At 24.1% G+C, this 14,108-nt stretch overlaps 2 protein-coding genes across 7 annotated transcripts; one reads left to right on the top strand and one right to left on the bottom strand.

Annotated features, from left to right (window-relative positions):
- Positions 1-1,467: 1,467 nt before the first annotated feature.
- On the top strand, positions 1,468-5,345 carry LOC105366295 (uncharacterized). Of its 2 annotated transcripts, XM_011504694.1 has the most exons (4): positions 1,468-1,882; positions 1,994-2,166; positions 3,773-4,145; positions 4,848-5,345. In XM_011504694.1, exons 1-4 carry the CDS (start codon positions 1,861-1,863, stop codon positions 5,276-5,278), a joined length of 999 nt encoding a protein of 332 aa, XP_011502996.1. In that variant the 5' UTR covers positions 1,468-1,860; the 3' UTR covers positions 5,279-5,345. The 2 variants fall into 2 exon arrangements, with proteins under 2 accessions (XP_011502996.1, XP_011502997.1); XM_011504695.1 differs by having other exon boundaries at positions 1,468-2,166.
- Positions 5,346-6,697: 1,352 nt separating this feature from the next.
- On the bottom strand, positions 6,698-12,267 carry Sms (spermine synthase). Of its 5 annotated transcripts, none has more exons than XM_011504697.1 (8): positions 12,147-12,267; positions 11,350-11,645; positions 8,799-8,910; positions 7,912-8,034; positions 7,687-7,841; positions 7,525-7,614; positions 7,224-7,415; positions 6,698-7,006 (listed from the first exon to the last, which is right to left on the bottom strand). In XM_011504697.1, exons 2-8 carry the CDS (start codon positions 11,629-11,631, stop codon positions 6,860-6,862), a joined length of 1,101 nt encoding a protein of 366 aa, XP_011502999.1. In that variant the 5' UTR covers positions 11,632-11,645; positions 12,147-12,267; the 3' UTR covers positions 6,698-6,859. The 5 variants fall into 5 exon arrangements, with proteins under 5 accessions (XP_011502999.1, XP_011502998.1, XP_011503000.1 ...); XM_011504696.1 differs by having other exon boundaries at positions 11,350-11,638; positions 12,147-12,266; XM_011504698.1 differs by lacking the exon at positions 12,147-12,267 and adding an exon at positions 12,014-12,043 and having other exon boundaries at positions 11,350-11,638.
- Between the last annotated feature and the right edge of the window lie 1,841 nt (positions 12,268-14,108).

A 14,108-nucleotide genomic window follows, 5' to 3' on the forward strand; every position in this document is an offset into this window, starting at 1 on the left:
GCGTCGTTTAATAGCTTGCTTATAGTAAAAGTGTCACAATAGATCCCACAATACTTCCTCAGGAAACGTTGTTGACGTACTCATCGACATACACTACTGGAATATGCATCGTACATGTTTCCCGCGATTTCTGTCCCCCCGCGGTTATTGCACGCGGCTGATGCCATATATTCGTTCGAATTTTCATGATAATTTTTCTCCTTTAGTCGTTTTGAACTTCTTTTTTCTTTCCTATATTACAAGCCATTTCCTAAAGATGAAGATGAAGTTTACTAGAATGAATACATACAGTATTTTTAGCCGAAGTTTACATTACCAATAATATTTACATCTGACACTTTTAAAAGGGATTATACATTGCATGAATTATCCGATATTTAACTTTAGAACTAGAAGTAAAGTATTTGTACTAAAGTAACTGTGTGCGTAAAATCAGGCTATGCGATTGGTAAACGACTTTAATGGCGTATCACTCGAATTCTTCACCAATCAAAACGAATACATTTATATATTTATTAAAAATGTGTTTATTGTAAATAGCAATACATAATTCATTAATATTATAAGATAAAAATGTAATTAAACCTAAGCTTTTTACACATATTTATTTTAATAGTAATATATATTCGATTTATTATATGAAGAGATTAAATATTAATTCCTAAAATTTTTTTTTTAATAAAATATTTACCTCATATGTATGGATTCATACCACTATTATACTTTGATGGGAATTAAATTTAAAGTTATATTTTTAAATTTTTGTAAAAACAAGTCTTTGTTAATTTATTCTAATGTCTGAAACCCTATACTTAAATTAATATTGTAATGTACAGAAATATATAAAATATACTTTGGTATATAATCTGTGAATTCATTGATATTTTAAATACTTGAAGAAATAAATATGCAATAGTGTAATTGTAATTTTAATTTTAACAAAAATTTCGATAGTATTAAATATGATTGTATTATAATAATGATTTTAATATTTAATATAATGGCAATATAAAATATGTAATAAATATTATACTTTTGGACGTTTATTTAAAAATTTCAATGAAAATTTATGTATTTATATTTAGATACTTAGATAGTTAGATAAACAGTTCATTAAAAATTAAAAATTCAGATTACCTATCAATCAGTGTAAACACTAGCTAAAGTAGAAAAATTTAAATACACTGTGATCAATATTGCATTACAATAATACTTCGGTTTTAAGTTTTCTTTATTTTTAAAATTATTTTTTACTCTATGAATAATAATATTTTACAATTTGGAATTGAAAAAGCTGTTTTTAAAATTTTAATTGCTCATCACGTTTATTGAATATATATATATATATATATATATATATATATATATATATATATATATATATCTCAAGGTCTTACAGTTTTCTATGAGTTTAGTACTCAAAACTTTACTATAGTATTAATTTACAATTTCCAAGAAAATGCAAGATCGATTAAATGTTTTTGAATGAAAGAAAGACAACAAGGGAGAAAGCGAGAGGCCGAAAAGTAAAAGATAGGTTAAGCAATTCAGAGCGAGTAATGATGAATGGTTATCTGGATGTGTATACTTGTTTCCATATGTGATACGGATGAAAGGAGGGGCAGATATGCCTGTGCACAATTGACAATGACTGATAAATGTTACCATGTTATCCGACGCATACACAATGTTTATTACGGCAAGGAGGAACGGCGGAACCGGTTTGTTAGCCAGTGATGTTCCGTTGAATAGCGAGAAAGAGACAGAAAGCACCTCTCATCTATTCATCGATCGGCTTTAGTTCTCGTCCCTAGCTGCTTCGGCATAAACCGCGCGTATGCTTACGCAGCTACGTCATTCATGTACACAACCGTCTTGAAAAGTGAGCTTGGGAACAACAGTCTGCAGTTCGCACTTTCGGAGCTGCGACAACTGCCTTGTTATTTACTTCTTTCTGCTACTTGAATCGGTATTTTTCTTCCTCTTTTTCAAGCTCAACGTTGCTGCCGCCATTATTGTCGACACGAGAATTTCATCATTTTCATTTTCACGTATAAAAGTATGGTAGGCAAAGATGACGAAGTCGGAGATATCGACGACGAGAGTTTGGCGCGCGTCAAATTGATATCCAGCAAAACAAGACAGCTGGAGGAAACGGCTGATCAGGTGGATGCCTTCTACATTATGTTTTATTTATTGATTTTGCTTTTTAAAATCCCTAAATACTTTAAAATATTTAAAGTCCATGCATTTGTATATCAAACGCACACATGCGCGCTCAAAGATGCATCCACATAACTTTTACCGTGTAGGAACTTTTTTTTATATACATTTTTTATTATAATTATTATTTTAATTTATTTATTTTTATTATTATTACTATTATTATTAATATAATCGCTTTCATTGCAATTATATTTTTCTACATTTTATACTAATTTTTTAAAGACAACATATGAATAATGTATAGACATTAAAGTAAGGAAGAATTTTATATTAATTCAAATGACAAGTTATTTTGCCCCAAAACAAATGAATTTATAAATATTTAAATGATCTATTATTGATTACAAGAATCGAGTTTTAATTGGAAGAATAACATTTTAATAACACAATTTCATTTAATAGCGTTCAATTACTTTAAATCAAGTATTAATATCTATAAAATTATTGTTATTAATATTACAAAATTAAATATAAAATTAAATTTTTCAAGTAAAAATAAAAAAAAAAAATATATACAAGAATAATATATCTTCACTCTTATATAAAATTTAATTTATTATTTTAAATTAATACATTCGATGTTCATGTATTTTATATTTTTTACAGAAAAAGAGCTACTTTAACTTTTTAATATATTTTAATATATATATATATATATATATATATATATATATATATTATATAATAAGTATATATAACTTATATATACTTATTTTAAAGATTATAAAGTATTTAGAAATTGTGCATAAATAATTTATACTTCAAAAAGTTTTATTGTAATTTTTTTTCAATATATTTATGTGCATGTAATTATTAATTTATTTTGTAATTATGAAAATATTTCTTTAAATATGTTATATTATATTTTATTATAATATAATGAAAAATATTTTTAATCATTTTTTGTTTTACAATATTTATAAGTAAATTATTTTTTCCTGTTTATCACCATATTAACATCACATTTCTTTTTAACATAATTAACAATGGTTCTGAATAATAAATAAAATGATAAATAATAATTTAAATTATTTTTTTACTATTAAATTTTGTATACAAACAGAATTTAGTAATTTCAATTTGTTTAATTTTAAAGAAAATGTATCATTAAGAATTACATAAACAAAAATTAGAAATAAAACAAAAATTTAACGCTATCAATGTACAGTGGTTAATATTGTATAATAATTTCAAGAATATCAATCTTGATAAATAGTTTTATATTGCTTTTTTATTGCGGAGATGCCAAAATTAGAATTTTTTGGGAAATTTGATTATCAACTAAAAATTTTTTTAAATATTTTAACTTATGTTATACCTTATTCGATACATTTATATTTGATAAAAAATTATATATTATGAATTATGATGAAGTTAAAATTTAATTATTTTTAAGAAAAATTTTAATATTATAAACGTTGTTTGAAGTAACTTTATTATTTTGTTTAATTATGTTTTTCAAAATAGTTTTGTATTGGTTGTAAGGGTGAAGTTAAGGCAAGAATAATTGATTTCTAAAATTTATAAAGAGTGACTGATGGTACAGGTTCGCCAGGACATAAAAAACTGCTTTGAGCGACTCGCTGGGGTCCTAAGAGGCCGAGAGAAGCAGCTCCTTCGGCAAGTCGAAGCCATTCATAGACAGCAGCTATCGCTTGTACAAACAAATTCAGAGCTTTTACCAGCCACCTCCAACCTTGACGCAGATTTGAGCACCGAGCAACAATTGGTTAACCAATTACTCCATTTCGGTAGGATCGATCTCTCTAATAGCATCGCCGTAAACGACTCCGAACCGTACAAGGTCGAGGAGTACCAAGAGGCTGCCGATGATTATGTTAGTTTTCAGAAATCATTGAAAAGTGAGACCGAAGAAATTGACGTGTCCAGCATCTTACGAAGGAAGCGCGACACTAACGGCAACCTCAACAAAATCGTTAGCATCAACTTTAACTGCGTGTCTTGCAAAACTTGTAAAGCCGAGACTGCAGCGATTAGTAAGCGATTGTTGCCTTATTTTAGTACTTCTGTAGTTTTTAGCGCGATTGTCATCAATACGTTAATTAGATGTATTATTAACTGTTACATTATTAAGTATTTATTAAATACGTGAACCTATAACTAACAATTTGACTTTTTTTTCATTATTAAATCAAAGTTCGTGCGTTTCTTTTAAATTTTCCATACAATATTTGTTTTAATACACCAGTTAAAAGATAAATAATTTTATTATTATTGTTATTATTTTATAGTAATAATAACGGCTATTAATTTAAATGCGTTAAAAATAATTTATTAAAAATTAATTTTTCATAAATATAATCAACTCAAACAACAAATAATATATATTGATGAATGAAAATAAATTGTATTTTTCAAATTACAAATAGTTCTATAGTAAATTTGAATTTAATTATAATTCATATAAGAATTATGCATGTATTGGAAAAAACATAAAAAATTGCTTAACTTTGAATAGTTTTCACAATTAAGTGATTGAAATACCGAGTAATCAAACTAGAATACAAAATAAATCAATAAAAGAAATTTTTAAATTTAATTTAAACAACCAAGTATATTATGTTGATTTTAATTTTTCAAAATATTTTTTTATGGGATAGCATCATCTAAAATGACAACAAGAAACCTTGACAATAAAACTGTGGATCCTGAAACCAGTATCAATTATGAAAAAATTTCTTGTAATGAAAGCAAGGATAATAGCTTTACTTCTGATGCAACTTCATTACCTAGTGAAAAAGTTTTACAGAGTGACAATTTGTATCTTGAAGATAAAAGTATTAATACATTTAGCTGTTCGGCTGTCACATGCATTCAATGCAATGAGCATTCCAAGACAGCTGATAATTATCCGATTGTCATAGCACAAGAAAAAACAAAGCATGAAGGTGTTGAGCATCCCATACAGATTCAACAGTGGCTTCAGCAAATTTTAGCAGAAACCGAAACTGAGCCAATCATTCATGAGATTGGTCAATTTTCGAAAATACCAAATACTCGATTGTACCAAGAATTTCCAGTAGAAACTTAAGTCTGAAATAGTAATTATTGAATTAAAATTAAATAAGAAAACAAAATAATTGAGAAAATGTTCCAATTTGTTATTTACAATCTAGTTAAAATTAATAAAATAAATACAGAATCTTTTGATTTACAATTTAATATAAAAAGAAAATCAAGTCTTCATGGGACCAATATTCCATTGATAATTATATGGAATGTAAATCAAGAAGTCTGATTTTCCATTTATTCTATCCACGATTCTCTATACTATTTCTATTATTGTTATTTATTTATTTGTAACATTTAGTAATTTCATCATAATCATGATTGTAATCATCATTGTACTTATTGTGTTGCATCGTTGTTAGCATACACTTATACATATTTAATTAACTCAAATTTGTGCTGTACCTTTACTATGCTATATTAATTTTTAGATTTATTATAATGTAAACTTTTATTATAAATCTAAATAAAAACTAAACGTATCGATTCAAATATATCTTATAATTCTCTTTTTCAATAATACACGAATACTTAAGCTTTACATCAGTTCACTCTTATTTTACAGGTATACTTCATTATTTCATAATATTTAATCTAGAAGAATAAATATGCATTGAAATGTAAATATTATACTTTATAAAAAAAACGTTGAATTGATTTAATAGATCATATATTAGATTCTTGGTTGAAAATGTAATTCAGCATTGAATTATTTATAAATACATTACCGACAAAAAATTTTAATTAATGTTTTAATTTATTTTATTTTCCTATGAAAATATTAGAAAAATCAGAGCAACAAGAATTGGTAACTGTTTCTGAATGAAATATTTATCTAACTTGTAGAAAGTATATAAGCACTGAGGTCTCAAGAATATAGAGTAATTTAACATTTGTAGTACATTATATTTTTATATAGAATTAACTAAAATATTTTTTACAACTAACTACAAGAAGCAATGCTATCGATGGTACATTATATTATCATTCGACAGATTAAATTGTCATTATACTATTGAAGTGTCTACACATTTTTTTTGCAAATTACTAATATTTGCCATTCTTTAAGCAATAACTATATGTCTTGTACTATTTCAATTCCACGTTATTTCAATATTTATATTATAACAGTCTTTACTAAAAATTTATTTAAAGAGAAATTTAAATAATATAAATTTGTTTTTATTGGTAAAATTAAATTAGTGTCGTATTTTACGACATTGCTTCTACAATAACATTGCTTTTTGGTATTAAAATGAAAAGTTTGGTTCAATGTCTCTTTCTAAGAAAATTTTATTTTGATACTGATTTGTTGTAACTATTTTTAAATTAATTTATAAGTTTATTTTTTCAATAATATTTTGTTTATCAAATAGTAATTTGTATAAATATTTACAATCCGTTAAAAAAAAAATTATGAATTTTAAATTGCAATTATTCAACGTTTATTTATTAAATAAGAGTGCTACCTGAGCTTAAAATCAAAACTGTTATATAAATTTAGTTTCACATTAAAGCTAATGTACAACTTGGGTCATAAGAAAAATGTATTGTGATTTAAGTTGACTATAGTTCTCAACATATTAAGTTTCTTTTTAGTCCATCATTTAAGTGAAACTTGATAAAAGATCCAAACTTCGAAAAAAGATGGAATGAATGCCTCATCTTTTGTAAACTTAACTGGAACACATAGTTGAGACAGCACTTCTTCATACATTTTTAATGATTTTGGACAAGATGCTCCATTTCCCTAAGTTAAAAAATAAAACAATATTTTAAATTTGCAATTAATTTATTTTTAAATTCAATGTAGATATGTAGTTTATTATTTTTAATTATATATTTATATTTTTCATAAATGTATTATATATATTTAATATGTTTAAAACTACATTTTTATGAAAAATAGTTTTTTATACAGTGACTAATAAAATTAACATAATACAAACTAGTATTTACAATCTTACATGAGTCATGTATTTTCCAGTAGGCTTCAATACTTTCATCGAAGAGTTTAAAATAAGTCTAATAAAGTCCCAAGCATCTCCATGTGGTGCTGTACTAATAGGAATGTCTGTAAGATCTCCGAAAACGTAATCAACTTGGTGTCCTTCGTTGATCATATGATTTAAAGCTATAACACAGTCGCCAACAATTATCTGCAAAAAAAGTATATATATGTATGTATGTGTGTGTGTGTGTGTACATATATAAATTGTTTGGCTAGAAAAAATATTTTAATTAAATAACTATATGCAAAATGTATACTTCATATTTTGAAGTTATGCGTTTATCTAAACAATCTCCACAAACACTTCTCATGTATTGACTGCACGCTTTGATAACAACATCATCAATCTGAATGAGAAAAAGAATCAAAATAAATATTCGTTCATTTATAAGTTTTTATAACAGAAGTTTTTAATTTACTTCTAGCATTGTAACACGCTTAGGATTTTCCTTAAGCAATTCCCAAAGAAGACCTCCATCTCCTCCTCCTAAAATCACAATTTCTTTATCTTCATAGCATTCTTTGCCTCGTTGCATTAGTGTTTCCGAATAAATAAGATCTGCCTCGGACATATCTAAACCATATTAAAAAAATTATTGATATAAATTTATATATAATAGTAAGTAATATTTGATCATACATACTTTGTAGCTCATCAAGTATAAGCATATTACCAAGTGACTTTGAGTGAACAATTTGAACTTTTTGGTAAGGTGATCGAGCTTCAAAGACTAACTTGTCAATATCATATTCAAGTAATCTTTCATCTTTAAAAATAAATTTTATCTTATATTTCATTGTTCTATTTTATGTGTATATATTTTATAGTCATTCATATTATTTGTTAAAAACATAGAAATACTTGTATGTTAAAAACATACAAATACTTGTATTGTTTGCGTTTGTGGGTACAATTACGAGAAAATTTACGAATAATTTTTAATTTATGTTATTTTATCTAATAAATGATAAATATAATAGAATATAAAATCTAAATATTTTTAACAGTTATTTTTCATGCATCCAACATAAGCAATTAGATATCTAATATAAAACATATTTAAAACGTTAAGAGTATATTGTAAAGCCATAAATAAGGTGACACAGATTAATATTCTAATTTATAAAAATAAAGACCACAGCTGTTATGCATATACGTGGCGGCAACATTTATATTATTCATTTTTTCCAAAAATCTAATTGCAATATGTTAAAAGCAATTAATCTAATGTTAGGCAGCAATGCTCGATTCCTTGATCAAAAGAAATAAATTTTTAAGCTTTTTGTAAGAAAGTCCAAAAAAAGTAAAACTAATGAATGTTATGGATAGGTCTTTTATCAAAGAGAAAGAGATGTTTGAATTGCGTATCAGGGGAGAACTGTAAGTCTGCTTAAACATACAAGTATTAAATCTATTATTATAAGTATCTACGTACGAGCATCAACTTAATATAAATTTTATTGAAAATAAAATTATTCATTTTACAAGGCTGTTTTCTTTACCGGAAACATAATATTAAGACAAACTCACCAGCGGTAGGAAAGTATCTTTCAAATGGACCACCGCGTTTTATAGGAGTTAGCGTGTGCGATCGAGTAGCCGATGTCACTGCTTGTAATGCCGTCTCCAAGTCTCTGGCCGACTATCATGTAGTAATTGAGCGAACCAATAAATCATTATAAAGATCGCACTACATTTTAATAGAAGGTAGAAAATACAGAAAAAATTACCCGGAAATTACATTTTTTCAACCACTTCATTTCTTAAAATTCAGTCTTCTTAATACCATTCAATATAAATATAAAGACTTACAAAATTTAAAGACTATATTATACTGTTATTTATTAAAGATATATGTTTTAACATTGATTACTTTCACATTATTTTTTTTTAACCGCACTGAAAACTTAACTAATTCATAATTCTGTACTTGCACAAGGGTATATATAATACTATATATAATGTTATGTATAATTTATATGATCCTATAAAATAAGTGAAATAAATTGTAGGAAAAAAATTATGGATAATTTCAGTACTGAAATTTTTGAATATTGATGTATTAATTATAAATTAAGTTTAAATTTTAATCACTCATAGACTTATTCCATTGGTTTCAATATTTAAAAACATAAAATAAGTTTTTATATTTTGACACGTAAGGAAAATATATATGAGAAGATAATTAATAAAAAATAAAATATGTAAAAGATATTTTTTAACATCTTTAATGAATTACTTATATTCTTATTAATACTAAAAAATAATAATAGAATTCGAATCATTCGATCATTTTTATTTAATGCTTATTTTTAATTTTTTAGTAGCTTATTTAAATATTTACAGATGCAAAATGAAACTTATATTATAGTCTTTATATATGTATTTGTTTATAACGTAAATTTATATTAGAAAGAACAAATATTTTTGTAAAAATATCTTCTTTTAAAAATGAAGCATTTCAAAAATTTAATTTCAGTTGAATCTTTACTATATTTTATCTCCCTTAAAGGTTTATCTTTGACACAAAGTTTTCTTTTAGAACATCTTTTAATATTCGCGATAGTTCTCATTTTTCATAATTTTATAAATAATCGAGAATAAGCATAGAAAACAAAAAAGATGTCTATACATTAAAATCCATTATTATAAAAATAATTACAAAGATTATATAAAGTGCTACGTGCACTATATGCCGTTCTCATATGAATATAAAAGATCAAGTGCTAGGAATATTGGACAAGAAAAATTGAACTGTAAATGGGTGCTACGATATAAACTAACTTTGCATTCTTGAACAAGCGATATACTTCATGTAAACTACAATTAACCCTCAAATGCTATATTTGAATTCTGAAGAATGCATCTGATGATATACAGCATTCATATTTTCAAAAGTTTTGAATATCTTGGGTATGAATTTAAATATCTTTACGTATAATTTGATTCACTTGATAATGTATTAAAATTTTATTCGATAAAGTCTAAATTTTGGCTTAAACATTCTAGCTTGGAGAAAAATATTCAGTGTTTTATAAATACATCTTTATGTGATTATTATACAAATTATTCAAGAAATTAAATTAAAGAAAAACAAATTATTTTATAAAACTTTATGATAAAAACTGTTTTTGTATTCAACAATTTAGTAGCATTTTTGAAAAAACAAGAAATAAATATTAAAAAGAGATTTAATCACAACGAAAATCATGCTTTTGAGGATTAATATATGATTGATGATATGTAATAATTAATTTTCTAGAAATATGATTGTGATATAAATTTCTAATAAATTTAGGTATTTATAATCAATTAGATGCGAATGAAAATTTTTGATCGAGGCAAAACATTTTCTACCTGAGAGGGTCAGATAGAGATCATATATGGTTCCTCGTTTTACTGGTGGTAAATGTTTACTGCGCTGGCTATTCAAAGCCATGGCAATATCAGCTTCCAAGAACCGCCATTGCTATAATATTCTCTTTATTATACTGTATTCTCTTATGTTTTATTTTTATATTAAATATTTAAGTTGTACTGCTTACTGCTCAGGGAGCGATGTTATAAAAAAACTAAAAAATTGCTGCTCGTTCCACTCTCTACATAAAAAAATTATAAGTGAATGACTACAGAAATTCAATAATTTATTAATTAATGTCAATAATAAAATATTTTCTGTAATATTAATAATTGTTATACTATTTCACATTCTAGAACAAATAGTATTTACTTACTTTTAAAAGTAATTGTTAATTTGAAATATTTAACTCTATTTTTCAAGTTAGTTAAATAATATTTAATTTCAAATAAAAATGTAAATATATATATTTATAATATTCATACTAATTTCTATAAAATAAGTATAAATAAAAAATTTAATAAGTAAATCAATTATAAATATCAATAAATAATAATGAATTTCAGTAATAAGTCACTTTTAAATTAGTAAAAACAATTTCCACAACAATTTTTGTTTAAATATTGTTCATACACAAATAAATAAAAAAGATGTTACTACATTTATAATTTTTTATGCAAAATTTTACAAACTAATTCTTAAATATTAATAAAACTTTAATACCTCAAAAGACAACAATGCCTCTTCATCATCTGGCTTATAATATTCAATATTAACTGTGACTAAACCTTCTGTATATCCTCGTACAGTTATAAGACTGCTTTTTGGTCCACTAAACAAAATGACTAAGCTGCCATCAATGCTTGATTCTGTTAAATGCTTCAAACCTACTAAATGTTCCTTTAACACATTTGTGATATTTGATTTTAAATTGGCTTGTTTCTCTATGTCCAAAATTTGGTTGGTTGGAACAGTAAAATCAAGAAGTACCGTATGAGCTACCATGATTCAACTGCAAATAAAATACATGTAAAATATTTCATTGTATTTAGAATTCAGTTTGAAAATTAAAAATTCATATATATTAATGGATAAATTCCTTCAATAATTTTTACAATCAATAAAGGAAGTTCAGATATTGATATAAGGAAAGAATTGATAAACTGATTTTTAACATTTACAATGAACACTAACAACATATATCATATAATTTAGTTTCCAAAACCGGTTTATGTAAGTTAGCACGTGCGTATGTTTGCAATATACGTATGCAATATATCCAAAATATGTAACTTCCATTTTTATGTATATCGAAACTGCGATAATAAAAGAGCATACCGCAAAATAGAAAGAAACATAAAACAATTAATTATTACTTTATAATCACCATGTATTAAATGTTAAATGAAATTAATCGTTATTAATAATTCGAAATAAATATTCGATAGGTCGGATTCTTCTATTGTGTTTTCGATTGTTATTAATATGATTCGATTTCTCAATAAAACTTTATTACTTACCCGGTTTTTAAAGAAAAATCAATTTAAAGATTGAGTATTGAACAATATTAACATTTTATACTTGGCAGCGCCACCGTAAAATTAGTACGAATTAAGCTGTATCTACAATGTCTTTCAAATTTGTGTTCCACTGTTCCATTTATTTTCAGGAAATAACGTACCAAACGTGTTCCACTCATATACCATATTTTGATTTTAATGCTGACCTGCCGTATATGGATAATACAACTGTCAACGAATTATTATAATTACAATGTTTCAATCAAACAATAAATAACTTATGTTGCTGCACTAAAAATTTAATTTTTAATTTAGTATTGCCCACTTGTACTAAATTCTTTAATAAAGCTATCTATTAAACCAAATAATACTTATAAAATTTAGTATTATATATAGATTTTATACATATTCATCCTTCTTCAATTATAAACTAAAGAAGGAAAATTTCTATTAATTTTTTTATAATGCGAGAGTCGTTTTCATATATGGTACAATTAATTCTCATTATGTATATATTATTTTAATAATCTGCTCAATCTGAAATATTAACTTACATTGTGTAATTTATTAGAGATCTTAATAAATATTTGATTATTGTTGAAATTAAAGATTTACTCATAAATATTTCAAATAACCGATATAACATTTTTTAGACAATGTCTGTTGCATATACAGAAAACTAAAATGAAGAAATTAATTTAAAATGTTATATTTTAAAATAACTTTTTAAAAATTAAGTATATAAATATTGAAAATTATAATAATACTATAATATTATCATAATTATAAAAAAGGTTATAAATCTAAATGGTGTTTTTTAATATTTACATAATTAATTTTTTAAAAGTTCTTTTTAATAACAGATAAACAACATTCAACTTCAATCGAAGAAAATTTTTATGAAGTTCTCGTTAGATGTTTTAAATTTTCATAGATAAATTGATACAAAAATTTCACTTGTTTCAAAAGCATCTTGTTTTGATAATAAAAAGATTAATACAATTTATCAAAGTTTAATTTTTGAAGCTGTTGCATTATAAAAGAGATTCTAGTTTTATCGTATACTTTTAAAAATAAATCATAATATAAAATTATAACTAAATACTTTGGTGATACATAATTACTTAAGTAATTATTATTATTTATTAATTAAAACTAATTTTTGACTATAAGTTATATTATATATATTATATATCATTAGTACATATTATCTATACTTAAATTTTTATGTTTATACATATTTTTTATTCGTGTGATCGGTATCAATTTGCAAATACTTTATATCTCGAGAACTCATTCTATGATAAATGTATGTCATCATTATATATTATAATGATTTATTATGGCATAAATGTGGAAAGTTATTGATAATAAGAAGTAAATTTTGAATTTATTAGAAAGTATAATTTTGTAGATTAGTATAATTAAAAATTAGTTTACTGCACTCTTAATATAACTTTTTATTATAATCAATCGTTTATTATATGCATATATCATAATACTACTATTACAAATTATAAAATACAGTCATTTGATTTTCCAATATAATTATTTATTCAATTTTACGATAAAATGATAATGATATTTATATTGAAGCTTTAAGATTCTTAATTATTAGATTTATAAGGTAGATAAGAACTAATAATATTTACAATATAGTAGATAAAATTAAATAGTTTTAACGATTTTTTGGAATATTTATAGTAATCATAAGCATAAATTTTTTACAAATAAATTAAAAAATCCTTTTTATAATTTTTTAATTAATGATCATAAAAAGATAACATACAAAATCTTTTTGAATTTATTATAGTATTTTGAAATTAAAATTAATTAAAGTGTATAAAACATGTAGTAATTCTATTTTTCTAAGGATTTTGTAGTATTTATGATTAGTGAGGATACATAATCTTTTGTATTTAAGTCAATATTCTGTAATTATATTGACAAATTAATTAGAGG

This window comes from Ceratosolen solmsi, unplaced genomic scaffold, assembly GCF_000503995.2.
Source record: "Ceratosolen solmsi marchali unplaced genomic scaffold, CerSol_1.0 scaffold58, whole genome shotgun sequence".
NCBI lineage: Eukaryota > Metazoa > Arthropoda > Insecta > Hymenoptera > Agaonidae > Ceratosolen > Ceratosolen solmsi.

What these genes read in the sequence shown, in the direction of transcription:
- Sms (XM_011504697.1), bottom strand. Translation starts at nt 11,631, where the DNA reads ATGGTAGCTCATACGGTACTTCTTGATTTTACTGTTCCAACCAACCAA. An exon ending in AGCGTGTTACAATGCTAGAA is followed by an intron (nt 7,615 to 7,686) that starts GTAAATTAAAAA and finishes TTTCTCATTCAG; the next exon opens with ATTGATGATGTTGTTATCAA. An exon ending in GCATAACTTCAAAATATGAA is followed by an intron (nt 7,416 to 7,524) that starts GTATACATTTTG and finishes CTTTTTTTGCAG; the next exon opens with ATAATTGTTGGCGACTGTGT.
- LOC105366295 (XM_011504694.1), top strand. Translation starts at nt 1,861, where the DNA reads ATGTACACAACCGTCTTGAAAA. An exon ending in TGGAGGAAACGGCTGATCAG is followed by an intron (nt 2,167 to 3,772) that starts GTGGATGCCTTC and finishes CTGATGGTACAG; the next exon opens with GTTCGCCAGGACATAAAAAA. An exon ending in AAGGAAGCGCGACACTAACG is followed by an intron (nt 4,146 to 4,847) that starts GCAACCTCAACA and finishes TTTATGGGATAG; the next exon opens with CATCATCTAAAATGACAACA.